Genomic DNA, 14,019 nt, shown 5'->3' with positions numbered 1-14,019 from the left:
ATCACACCCGACTAGTAATGGGGGGACGTGGGTTCAAATCCCGCTCAGGGCAAATTTTCTTTCAAAACATTTATTCAATTATATATATATATATATATATATATATATTTAGCTGTACATAGAAGCAATTCAATGTAAACTCTCATTGTACCTGAAGAAGGCTGGTTTGGCCAGCCAAAATATAGTACACCACTAAAATCAAATCTACGTTGTATCGATTCTTGCTTAAAATATTTAGTTTGTCAACTTGAAATAACGCCGATCAGATAAAGCCACTGATCCAACGTACACCGACAGGAAAATTGTCCACGGTTGCTTGCTTCAAAACTCTGGAATTAACTGGAACCCTGCAGTTCAATACCACCCAATTCAGTGCCTTCTGTTTTTGTGTAACACGTACCGCAGTCAACCCAGTGTACGCTTTTTTTAGAGCGTCTTGTTGGTTTTGATCTGGCAATGGGTTCTTGCTAACAGCTCTCACATCCTTCTGAGCTACCATGAGGAGTACAAAAAAATTTTGATTTGTGATTGAAATTATAATTTAAAATACCCGTGCGTCGTGCTTCATTCGATTTCCAAACGGCCTGCGGCCTCGTGGTTTACATGATTTCTTGCGTTTGGAAATGCACTCGCACTCGTTTTTGAAATATTGCTCAGTTCAAACACTTGCATTACATGTACATGTAAGGAAAACAAAAGTGGAATATCATTATCATAAGGCCTTCGCAGCTTTATATTTGTCACTTGAAAATGGGAAATAAACTTTTCATTGTTAAGTTAAGAAGAAATTGTAGAAAGAGTTATATTTTTTCAGTAACAAAGGGTAAGCCTGTGCTCCCAGCCTGTTCTTGTTGATGTCGCTCTAACATAGCATCACGCCTTCCTTTCCAGTGTTTCTGAAAGTTATCCAGTTCTTGATCCATCTTAACTACCTCCATACCTTGCTTGGAGAAAAGTTGTTCTGAGGGTTCTTGGCCAAACAAAAGTCTTGGGATAGGCTGGCTGTCCACATTTTCAGGTGAAACAGGAGCACTGTCAAGGGTGACTTCTGTAAATAGAAACACGTAACATAGTACCTTGAGGGAATTTGATCGTCGGCTATCAAATTCCGTCGAGGCATGTAACTCCTGGATTAAAACTGTTTTTATTTTGCATGACATAGTAGGTGAGTTTGTCAGCGGTAATAATTTTGCTATTTTTCTTACTTAGCAGGTTAAATAGATGGTTTCTAGAGAGCCATTAGTTGAGAAAGAAAAAGTAGCGCTGGGACTGATTTATCCTAGACGAAGCTTACTAGATCACAGCTTTTCCACACGAACAGACATTCACCAGAGATGACACAAGTTTTAGAGTGATTCCCTGGTTTTCCATTGCGCAACCCTACTGCGCATAATTTCTTGCGTCATTGGCGCACGCAGTAGTGCGAGGACATTGATAAAATGATGGATTTTCATTGACGCCAAGCTTAATCCGTCAAGGAATGGCTATTTTCTCCTGAACGAGTACGGTGACGCCCATTTTTTATTTAATATATTTGCTGAGGACGGTGTTTTCATGAAGAAGTGAAAAAATTAGCAAAAATCTCTGGCCGAAGTATTTTGGCAAATTTCATAAAATTGTACGGAAGGAGCCATTCAAATACCTTTTTTAGGTACGTACTTGAATTAACCATGGAATGACACCACGCTCTGCTTTACATCTTGGAGTTCATTCATAAAATCGAGCTACATTTGTCCAACATTGGGGATGCGCGGCAATTATCAACGCTTAAGTAGCTCAAATAGCCGTGTTCTTTAGCATCGCACCATGGGAACGAGCACGGTGACCCCCTATTTTTATTACATTTTCAGTGCGAAGTCCGAAGGACGGAGAACTATTAGGTTTAGAACGGGACATGATATCTCAAGTAAGCAGAATAATATTTCGTAAACCAAAATTCCGTCGTCAGATGTCAATATTCGAAAGGGTCGAACACAATATAATGCCCTACTTGACGCAAAATAAGAGGTTGAAAATTCTTCGAATTCTCTGGTGGGTAAGTATCTCAAAATATTTTATCTAGGGGTAGGTGAGTCTACTGGCCTTTTGAGAACAAACTGGGAAACTACTCCCCCAAAGATGGGCAATATCCGAGTCGTCGACGGGAAGAGAAGGTAAGTCGCGTGTCTCCTTCTTAACGGATCAGTCCGCCATTTTGATTTCGCTTTGCTGTGGAAGTTGGACCGACGCTTTTTATCGCGCTCACTCGCTTACTACAAACATTATAGAGCTATCCATACAAAATCGAACAAAGGACCTTTCGCGATGGACAAAGATCCACTCTAATTTGTTCTTGAGCGTTTCTGTTTTGGTAAGATTTTTGTCTGTCACAAAAAATGAACTCCACATAGCACTCTTATTTTGAAACATAAAAATTCTTTGACTTGGGCCATTTCAGTTTCAATAAGAATAAAAAAACAACAGCGGTTACAAATATTTGCTTGAACTGCATAACTTTTTATACACTTAACGTTTATACATCATCATTTAAAGATAAATTTAAATTCAAAAATACAACTGAACGGACTGGGAACTAACGAAATTGATTGGCATAAAACGACAAGAAAGATGCTACTACTAGGGATAAAAATCCTCACTACCAACGTTTTCATTTTAAGGCTGGATTTAAATCACGGATAAACAGAGACTCTTAAATTTTACAATGCATGTCTAATCGACCAGTTGCTAAAATTTCAAAATGATCCCACTTTATTCTGTGGTTGGTTAAGAAAACATGATCAGCAATTGCAGATTCGTGACAATTTGTTGTTAAAGCTTTAAAATGTTCTGTGTTTCTGTCAATTTAGCAACTGGTCGATCAGACATGCATTGCAAGATTAGAGTCTCTGTTTATCCGTGATTTAAAACACGCCTTAAATGAAAACGTTGGCAGTGAGAAGCTTCATCTCTAATATATAGATTTAGCTAAGCCTAAAAGCGGAGCTCCCTGGTTATTTATTCTTACTGCCTTTAGGGTAAGTGAAAATAAAAAGTTTTGAATTGTCCGCGTTTTGATGTCTCTGGTTGCTGCTTTAATAATTCAATCATTTTCTTTGCTTTCTTCTATAGAAAAATTAATTGCCTGACTGGTGAATTCCACAGTAAATGTTACGCTAAAAACCGATATCGCATGAATCACGAAGCGATGAGTACGATATCGGTTTTTGAGTAAAATTTACTTTGGATTTCATCAGTTTGGCAATGAATTTTTCTTAAACCCTCAGCGAGCGAATGGAAAAGGGAAAAAAACAATTCAGAGTCAACTGTCAATAGCCAGCAATAGCGCTAAAATTAGAAGCCATTAAAAAAAACGTTTTTAGTTCAAGGTCAAAGAAGAGTTTTACTGAAGTACTTTATTCCACTTTATCTCTGAAAACGAGATCATCCGTATTTTGATGTATTTCATTGAAACACGCCAGGTTGGCTTGGAACAAGAATCGGCAAAATGCTGCAATGCAACCAAGAAAGAACAAACTTCAAACAAGATCCACTCCAACTCTTAACGTTTAGGTGCTTTAAACAAACTTCTGAAAGCTAGTGATATTTCCCCCTAATTTACTCATTGCGATTACGTGTTTATAACATAGGGCAAAATGTTCTTGTCACTGTCGAGGCACAACGAAAACCAGTTAGGCAACATTTATAAAGCAATTGTTCGCTCGCATTTTAGAGCAAAACAAACAAACAAATCAACTTTTTTTTATGTCCAAAATAGTGCAGATAATTGAAGATTATGCAAAGGCTGCTTGCAGCCTGCAGTATAATTATAATTGTACGAATAATAGGAGGCGAGATATAACAATGTAAAATGCCCTTCATTTGCTTCAATGACAGCATTTTTAAAACTCATAAATCTGAAAGGTCAGCTTAAAATTCAAAACAAGGCCACACTGCCCATATGCGCCGGCGCCCTTTAACAACCTCGCCTTTTTTTGGAGCATAACAACTGGTGGCTAACAATCCGAAAAGAAATTAGAACATCAACATTAATATACATAAATGGGAAAGTGTTGGGAGGGAATTTACATTGTTATATCTTGCCTCCTATTATTCGTACAATTATAATTATACTGCAGGCTGCAAGCAGCCTTTGCATAATCTTCAATTGTACATCATAATTACTCGTCTCGATATAACAGTGTATGTTCAAAACTTCAAGATCCTTGCTGAACTGCAGCGCTAGATAAAACAGAGCGATCAACACGAGCGTTCCAAACCGGACGGTAATAAAACTGTTTGAAAGTGGTCTCCTTGGTCCAGTCAGATAGACGGACTATTTTTGAAATAGAGATGCCTGCTCTTAATGCTGCAGAGGTAGCTGCTCCACGCGTGGAGTGAGCCTTGAACACTTGACTGTCAATACCAGCTTCCAACAGACAATTCTTAACCCAATGAGAAAGGGTAGCAGAACTCACAGGCTTATGTGGGTTATTAACCGAGAGAAATAACTTGTTTGGTTCAGAAATTGATTCTGGCCTAAAAGCCCGTGTTCGCATTTCATACTCGCTAAGACATGAACATGGACAAAGCAACTTATTTTCTGGGAAACAAGAATGAAAGGAGGTCTTTAAAGGTTTTCCAACCCGAAGCGTTTTAGGAAGTTCTGGGAGATTAAAAGAAACACTTCAGGGTGAAAACGTTTGAGCCGTAAATTATGGGCTACTAATTCTGAGCCCCTTTCTGCAGAAGTAATAGCGAGCAAAAATGCTAGCTTTCTGCTAAGTTGCTTTAATGAGAGTTTCTCATAAGGACCCAAGCTTTCCAAATAACTCGTACCTGCGCTAACATCTCATGTATATGTGTATCTCGGTGTTGGTGGACGGGAATTGAAAATCTCTTTTAATAGCTGAACTACAAGGGGATGCTCTCCAACATTGTAACCTTCAATTTGAGGGTGTGTTGCAGACAGAGCTGAGCGATAGACATTCAAAGTACGATACTCCAGGCCTGCCTCAAATTGACTGGCCAGGAAGTTTAACACTGAATATAAAGACGTTGGAAGGGGTTGACTTGTCGTTCACAACATCAACAAGTCCACTTTCTCCAGGCTGAAGAATACGTTTCTGTTCTGGTTCTCCATAATAATATTTAATAATATTTCTTAGGCGCAAATTAACATGTGAATATGATCAAATGTAAAAACTAAGATTAAAAAACAAGTTAAAAAAGTTAAAAAGTAGTTATTTACAATTCTGGTTTATATTGTGGTGTGAAGGTGAAGAGCGCTCAAGGGTAAGCTGCTCTAAATAAAAATGTCTTTAATTTAGACTTAAAACGCTCAAAATTTTCCTCCTCCCGTATTTCACTCGGCAAGTTGTTCTCAAGTGCTGGCACAGCAGCAGTGAAAGCCCTGTCACCGAGTGTTTTCTCAGTTTTTGTGGACAGAGGTGCTAACAAAAGTTCAGAATTAGACCGGAGACCATAAGTGGAAGGATTCTTAATATGCATAAGATTACATATATACTTAGGTGCATGACCATGTATGGCCGTGAAAGTTATTATTAAAATCTTAAAATCAATTCTGAATTGAACTGGTAACCAATGTAGGGAGTATAAAACGGGAGTTACGTGGCTAAAGCGCGGAATTGAACAAATCAGCCTAGCCGCAGCATTTTGCACTCGTTGCAGCTTATTGATGTGAGTGACCGGTAAACCAAAAAGAAGACTGTTACAATAATCAATGCGTCCCATTATGAAAGCATGCACTAGTACCTTGGTGGACGTCATCGTGAGAAATTTCCTAATACGTCTTATATTATGTAAATGATAAAATGCAGCCTTGCATGTCTTAGCAATGTGCGTCACTAAGCTGAGGTTGGTATCAAACCAAGTTCGAAGATTTCTCGCAACAGAAGAAGGAGCAACGCTGACATCACCGACTGATAACTTAACTCGATATGAACTTTGCTACGCTGTTGTCTTGTACCGATTATTAAGAATTCAGTTTTGTCGTCGTTTAACTTTAACTTGTCAGTAATCATCCATGCTCTGATTGCCTTTATGCAGAGTTCCATCACTTTAATTGCTTCAGATTGACTTGATGAGGTGTTAGGATTGAAGGACAAGTAGAGCTGTGTAGCGTCAGCATATGCGTGTGCTACAGGGAGATGATGTTTTATCACCTCAAATAACTTGCTAGAATAGATGGTAAATAGCAGAGGTCCCAGACATGAACCCTGAGGAACACCATATGGTAGCTTGATACTGTCAGAAAGACAGCCTCCTGAAAAGACGCGTTGTGATCGGTAGGAAAGGTACGACCCAAACCACTTCAGAGCCGTTCCTGTGATGCCAAAACTCGAATGTAGACGATGAAGTAAGATTTTGTGGTCTACCGTATCAAAAGCCGCACTGAGATCTAAAAGAACTAAAAGTGTCACGTGCTGGCGGTTCATATTCATTAGTATGTCATTCTGGACTTTTAGGAGTGCAGTCTCGGTACTGTGGCCTTTTCTATATGCAGACTGAAACAGAGGATATAGGCCAAGATCAAGAGAAAATGAGGGGACAGAGACGGAGGCTCAGGGCGTTGGCCGGGATATGTCATGTCCACGAAAGTTATTTTTAGACGAGCAGAAGTCTTTGTTCTAGCGGAAGTCTGTCTTCCAAGACGTCCGCATGCAGTCTTGCCTCGCTCTTAGGTTCTTAGTGAAAAGAGAAAATGACGGCGCACGTGGAAGGCTGATGAATATTTATTTTCTTTCAAGCATCGGACCGAGGTAGGCCAGCATGCGGACGTCTCGCAAGACTTCTGCTCGTCTAAAAATAACTTTGGTGGACATGACATATCCCAAGTGCTGGACCGGGAGCCTCCCTCTCTGTCCCCTCATTTTCTCTTGTCAAGATCCATCATTCGATTATATGTTTGGTCAAATACAGCACGTTCTGTCAGTTTTGATAGAAATTGAAGATTACTCACGGGTCGTAAGTTTTTGACAACCGGATCAAGGCCAGCCTTCTTTAAAAGAGGGCACACAAGGGCTTCCTTCCACTCAGCAGGGAAGTAGCCTGAGGACAGCGATGAATTCACTATGCGCGTGATGACAGGAAGGAGCACATCGAGACAACCGATGACCAGTGATGTTGGCATAGGGTCGATTAGGCAAGACTTCTTAGCTGACTTCTTGATGAGAGTACTTACATCACTTTCAGTAAGAGGGCAGAAGGAGCTTAAAGATAAGCATGTGCATAGATAATTCTGGACAAAGTAGCGTTATAGTTACATAAAAGCGCGTCAACTCCCTCCGGGGCGAAATTAGATAATTCTTCAGGTTGTTTTTGACATAATTCAGAGGCAGCTAAGTCATTTTTGAGTGAATCCATGTCCACTGATTGAAGTTTCCCGTAAGTGACCACCTTAGTAGTCACAGCTGGCAAAGACGCGATGCATGGTCCGAAATAAAGCGACCAGTTTGTGGTGCATCCTGGACAATTTGATCGGAGTATCGGGTGATAATGAGATCCAGTGTGTGTCCGTGAACATGGGTAGGCTGGCTGACGTGTTGCCGAAGACCAAAAGACTCCAAGAGATCGAGTAGCTTGAGAGACAGATGGTGACGTAACAATCCACTAGGAGAATTCAAACGAAGCCCTTTCTCCCGCGTCAACTTTCTTAATGCCCAATGAACTCCGATATACTAGTCCTGTTCCACCACCACGACGTCCAAAGCGGGGGTGGTCTATAAACTTGTACCCGTCAAGGCACAATTCCGCCCGTACAGCCGCATCATCGGCGCTCAGCCAAGTCTCCGTAATAGCAAAAAGATCAGCTTTACAATCGCAAACATAGTCCACGATATCAGCGCTCTTGTTTTTGACCGAACGAGCATTGAATGTGCGTAATATCATTGGGTAATGATGTCCATTCAGTCTGGTGGAACAATTGGTGTTAATTAAGTTTCCAAGATTGCGAGATGGCTATGTGTCGGTGATCACTGCGTGTTGAAACAACAACTGCTATGCACTTACCAGTGGGACCAGGATTCAACTTAAACACAAGATCTCCAATTAACAGAGCATGAAAAGAAGCTCTTGTATTGGAATAATAAGCACATGGACGTTTATGCCTTCTGATTTTTCGTTGCCTTTGTGATGCAGGCCAAGGAGTCATATACGTTGACACCAACGCTTCATTAATCTGTGTGATTGCAGCATTCCATGACCCGGAAGACAATGGTTGATTACCGGCAAAATTGTTGCTATTGTTAACATAGCAGACGATGATATTCATGGAACCAAGAGAGAGCGATGGCAAAACAGAAGAAACTGGATTTTCTGTCATAAAAATCTGATTTCCCGAGCCCAAAAAGCTCCTGGACATGCACAGATATGTTGCAACTGGTCTGCCATTTTCGTAGTCTTGAAATAAACATCTTGGAAGGAGAAAAAACGGTAGAATAGCGCAGATCAAGAAAACGCGTCCAAGCCTCATTATGCATTACCATGCAGCCAGAAGCAGTCTTTGAGTTGGCTGTGAAACTGTTGAACCTTCATATCGACTCCGGAGACTAGCCATGCGGCTAGTTGAAGGTGGACAAGAGGATGTAGATCGTTCCCTTTGTCAGCAGTCCTGGGAAGGATGGGAGTAACATGGGATTGTCTACCGACAATTCTAGTAACAACGGGTACCACGGTTGAGTTTCCCATACTGGAGCCACAATTGTCAACTGAGAGACTGACTGCCGCAGAACATGCCTCAGACACCGCCCTATTAGGGCAAAGGGAGGGAATGCATATCCCCTGCGCTGGCTCCAATCCAGAGTAAAGGCATCCATTGCCTCTGCCTCTGGATCAGGCTTCCAGCTCACAAACCTGGGTAGTTGTGCTGTCAGTCTGCTTGCAAAAAGATCTGTTGTGAAGGGGCCCGACTTGTTGTTGATCCCCTGAAAGGTGCACGGATCCAGTTGCCAGTCGCTGGTATCTGGACGAGCCCGGGATTTGAAATCGGCCACAATGTTTAATCATCCGGGCAATTGGTGTGGTTCGACTGTTATGGACCGTTCTAGACACCATTGCCAAAGGTCGAAGGCTAGGCTTGACAGGACCACTGATGTGGGCCCACCCATTTCGTTTATATAACTTATTGCTGTTGTATTGTCCATTATTAGTTTTACATGGATATTGCACTTGTTTCTTAGGAATGATTCCAGGGCAAACCCGCCTGCTAGAATGTCTAGACAGTTTATGTGTAATAACCTTTCTGACTGAGACCAAAGGCCTCTGGTCTGAAAATTTCCACAGCATGCTCCCCATCCCATTGTGGAAGCATCTGTCTCGATTGTCAATTGAGGAGGGCTCTGTAAAATTGCTCTCCCGTTCCAAGCAGAAAGATGGTCTCTCCACCATTTAAGTTATTCGAGTGCTTCTGTAGTCCAGCATACTTGGGACTCGTAGGCCCATGAAGAGCTAGACCACGCTTTTTGACTGCTTGGATGTGACGATAATGAAGGGGTGCTGGGAATACTGCCTGGATCGAAGCACTTAGTTTCCCTAGGAGCCGAGCGAGCTTTCTTATCGTGATATCTGGATTTTCCAGAACTTTCTGACACTCTTTTCTGATACCTTTTACTTTGTCCAATGGAAGGCTATATTTATACGGAAACCCAGAAACTCCATTGACTGTGTAGGGTTTAGTTGGGATTTTGGTAATTCCGCACAAATCCTAACATTTTTAGAAGTTTGACAATCAAGGTGACATGATACGACAGAGTTTCTTTGGTAGAGGCCATCAGTAAAAAATCGTCCAAATAAATTATTAGACGAATTCCCTGCCTCCTTAACAGGCCTATCACCGGTTTCAGAATCTTGGTCAAGCCCCTGGGGGCACTTTCTATTCCAAATGGGAGAAACCTGAGGGACTTTTGATGGCCTTTCCAAATTGGAACTGTAAAGTAGGCGTCCTTCAAGTCGATCTTCGCCATGAAATCGTTTGGTTTTAGTAGGTCTCTGAGCATATGTATGCCCTCCATTTTGAAATGACCGTATTTTATAAATTGATTTAACAGGCGGAGGTTAAAGGCTGGTCTTTGTCCGCCTACAATTTTGGGGATCACAAACAGGTTGCTGACAAATCCTGTGTTGTAATCGTGTTCTGAAACCAGATGGAATACCTGTTTTTGAATTAGCCCTCCTAATTCTTTGTCTATCAAAAGTTCGTCCTCTACAGACACTTGGTGAGAGGGAAGAAAATCCTGGTGTGGTGTGATTGTAAAGGGGATATGGTACCCTGACATAACTGAAAGTACCCAAGGGTCGTCTGTAACTACTTGCCAGTTTTCTACAAAGAATTGTAATCGACCTGCTATAGGCAGGTGGTTGGCCTCTACCGAAGAAAGGCCTAAACTGCTCAAAAACAACTTTACTTTTGGAAAGGTTAAGTTCTCTTTAACTGGTAACATATCAGTATCTGACTGGTTTGCGACTACAACTGGAAACTTTGGGGTGGAACAGAGTTCTGACCTGGTTGAGCAGTCGGGAATTTGCCCCTGCTCTGGCCCGGCCTCTGAAATATGAGCTTCTCGCTTTGGTTGGGAAGCCTGGTTGGTGATTTGACCATCTTCTAGGAAATTGATCCCCTCGCCCTGGCCTGAATTGGGAGGAGGTCCCTCTCCGAAAAAACTGCATGTTTGACTTCCTGGAGCCCGCCTTAGAAAGGATCTTCACCGTTTCATTCCTTTTCTTCACCTTTTCTTCAAAGGATGGACCAAACAGGTTTTTTCCTGCATCCGGGAATGGCTCAGAAGCTAAGGAGCTCATTTTGAGGGTTCCGCTTATCCAACACTTGTTTCCTTCTTTGAACTTTATGCTGGGCATTCGCAGACCCCAGTGAAGTGATGGCCTTGGAAAAACATGTATACAGGCCATCTACATCTTGTGTTGGTAAAGTAATGGAACCTGAATCATCCTCGTTTTCCTGCCATGGGGAGATGTGTTCAAAGGCCATGTTTAATGGGCCAACAATATCCAAGAGCTGGTCTTGGTGTTTCTTTGCTTCTTTATCAACTCCTTTTGCTGCAGTAACAAGGGAGCCTAAATAGTCGTCAAGAACTGGAGTAAATACTGACTCCACATTGGGACAAGGGCGGGTCACTGTTTTCAACATGACCCTTATTTAAGCCTTGTGTTGACCCGGCGGCTGACCGGACAGATAAAGAAGCATTTGAGCCTTGTCTTGACCCGGTGGCTAACCGGGAAAGAGAGTTTGGTCGAGGTTTTTCTTTGCTAGTGTTTCGTGAATCATATTGGGCAGCATCTCCGTTCATTGGCGCTGAATCGCTTGTGAAATAACATCTGCTGTATTATCTCCCTCAGAAATCATAGATTTACCTTGAGATGACTCAGGATTCTTCTCGATTACCTGGATATCAGCCCCCGAAGACTCTTCATTTGTTGCTGCCATGTTGAGCGAAGCAAAAAGGCGAGGCTGCTAAATGGCGCCGGCGCATATGGGCAGGGTGGACTCGTTTGGAATTTTAAGCTGATCTTTCAGATTTGTGAGTTTTAAAAATGCTGTCGTTGAAGCACATGAAGGGCATTTTCATTGCTCTATCGAGACGACTATTATGATGTACAATTGTTATTTAATTCCAGTTGACGATAAAAACTCGATTTTCATTCCTGAACAAAGGAAGAACCGATTAAACCACCTTTTAAAAATACGCAACTTGAACTGACAAAATTTGTTTTTATGGCTTCTAATTTTAGCGTGATTCCTATTCGCTGGCTATTCACGAGTTGACTCTGAAATGGCTTTTTTCCCTTTCCATTCACTCGCTGAGGGTGTGCTTGTCTTCTTTTAAAACGCATGTGGTTCAAGAAAAATTTTATTGCCAAACTGATGAATTCCAAAGTAAATTTCACTCGAAAAAGCGATATCGTACTCATCGCTTCGTGATTCTGTAGAAGAAAGCAAAGAAAATGCTTTAATCATTAAAGCAGCAACCGGAAACATCAAAACGCGTTTTTTGTGAAGTATCTTCTTCCCTTAAGTATGAGCTATTAGTGGTACTCTGTTTTGTCGTTGTCGTTCTCTTTCGCTCTCCTTTCGTCTCTGTTTTAGACATAGGTCCTCCAGGCATCATGTAACCTTATCAGAGCTTCTAAAGATATGCCAAAAATTGCCATACAGAGACAAAACCAGCTCTAAGCAAATTAAAAATAAACACTCAGCTTTAAGTTTATATCCATCCGATGCTTGCAATTAACTTGAATAACAGCGTAGCCACCAGTGTGGACCACTGCTATCATAATATGTCAAACTGGATTGAAACCAGCGAAAAATGCAGAAAGAAAACATCTTCCAAACCGTTTTCCACATGAACACGAAAAGCGTTGACTGTGTAAGAACTATAGTTGATGTAGTATGGCCGTGTAGCTTGCGTCGAGCCACAGAAAGCGCGCGAAAAAAAGAAGGTTCGTTTATGTTTAGGTGAGTTCACCTGGGTTGATCCAGCAATCCAATCGAAAACTAGTACCTGGTCAGCGGTCAACTTAAAAAAAAGCTGTTCTCGGCGAGCTCTAAGCTTGGGCCCGCGATATGGTCAGGTGATACTGGTCAGCGGATACCTTGTTTTGACAGGTGTCAATTGATCAAAACATGGCTGTCCAATATCAAAGATGTATACTAGAAACTAGCATGCTACTGGCCACATTGGCATACATGGAGGGGTGGACGTACGTACGTACGGACGGTCGATCATGTCATAGCAATAAAACCAAGATTCTCGCATTGATGGGTTGCCATATTTTCTTTACAATGGTGTTATGCGCGCGCGGGAAAAAGGCGCGCGCGGAACTCCGCTATTAAATTTGAACGACTGCTCCAATACCGAGAGGTCACTACTATTTCTAAAAGAGCTGCGCAAGGAGCTGCTGAGTGACCATTTGCAAGGTAAGATTTACACTAAAGACTGAATATAGCGAAGATATCTTTTTACAAACATTGACGTCAAATATCTTTTGATATTCAAATCCAAACTTGTGGCTTCAAGGTGATAAATTATCTTTCTCATGGTTATTTTTTTCACCTGACTGTCCACGATAGGCTTTGCGTTGCCTTATCATTTTCTTGTACATCTCCCAGCCAAACCCGGCAGCAATCGTAGCTAAAAACAACGAAAGGCCGCTGTACACTGTAATGCTGAATATTCCTCCGCTTCCAAAGTAATCCTCTGCTACACTTGTCTTTTTCTGTTACAAAAAAAAAATTCAAAGTGAAAACCAATATGACCAAGACTCTATCCTGTGGCATGGGAATGTACGTAAGTATTTGATCATAACAACTTTGCGGGGATGGGTAAATTATGTAAATACGGCAAGGAATAAAAGTTCAAACGACATCAAGCGACCTTGATGTCAAAAGTCTGCCGAAAATCATTTAAAGCAATAAAAACCACCAAAGAGCTATTTTACCTTTCTATCTAAAGCAAAAAAAGTTTGCTGTTTTCCTCTGTAAACCCAGAAATGGATTTTTTTCCATGCCAATGGTTACAGGAGACATGGGCTAAATCTTCGTTTGACTTATCCAGAAGCTTTCTTTTATAGGTAAAGCAGTTTGTGCCATTAAATAACAAAACGATTCTTGCCACTCATAAGATGCATCACGAGCCAAACTAGGGGCCCTAGTCGCACGCGCTCGATTTCTGTCAATGGCGCAGTATTTGCCAGGGGCACCTACTGAAACAAGCCATTTTTTTCCATATTCATCAAAATATATCACGGCTGTTTAATAAACAAAAAATTAGCTTTTTCCGAGCAATTTCTCTACTTGCTGTGAAATTTTTATCTGCTCCGCACTCCCAGCAGAAAAGGACTACAAATTCCGTTTGCCTGCAGGGCCGGGCGAAAGTTTCCCAGCCAGCAAGCATAATAACAACATTTCAATGCATTGTACGCCAAAATGGGCGTGGCAACAGACCTCGGATTTACTGTTCACTAGGAAGCGTGCGGGGGGAATATAGGGGAACAAGCGAAGGGCACATT

General features: G+C 41.6%; 1 protein-coding gene across 1 annotated transcript in view; it reads right to left on the bottom strand.

Annotated features, from left to right (window-relative positions):
- Positions 1-215: 215 nt before the first annotated feature.
- LOC137970373 (uncharacterized) overlaps positions 216-14,019 on the bottom strand; it is a 79,915-nt gene continuing 66,111 nt past the window's right edge. Inside the window, exons 8-9 of the mRNA XM_068816895.1 lie at positions 13,065-13,227; positions 216-1,048 (exon numbers count right to left, since the gene is read on the bottom strand). Of these exons, the coding sequence (XP_068672996.1) occupies positions 801-1,048; positions 13,065-13,227 (411 nt within the window). The 3' untranslated portion in view covers positions 216-800. The remainder of the gene's footprint in view (positions 1,049-13,064; positions 13,228-14,019) is intronic.

The sequence above is a fragment of the Montipora foliosa genome, chromosome 9, assembly GCF_036669935.1.
Source record: "Montipora foliosa isolate CH-2021 chromosome 9, ASM3666993v2, whole genome shotgun sequence".
Classification (NCBI taxonomy): Eukaryota; Metazoa; Cnidaria; class Anthozoa; order Scleractinia; family Acroporidae; genus Montipora; species Montipora foliosa.
Note: the sequence above shows the minus strand (reverse complement) of the source record. Positions and strands in the feature narration are given on the sequence as shown.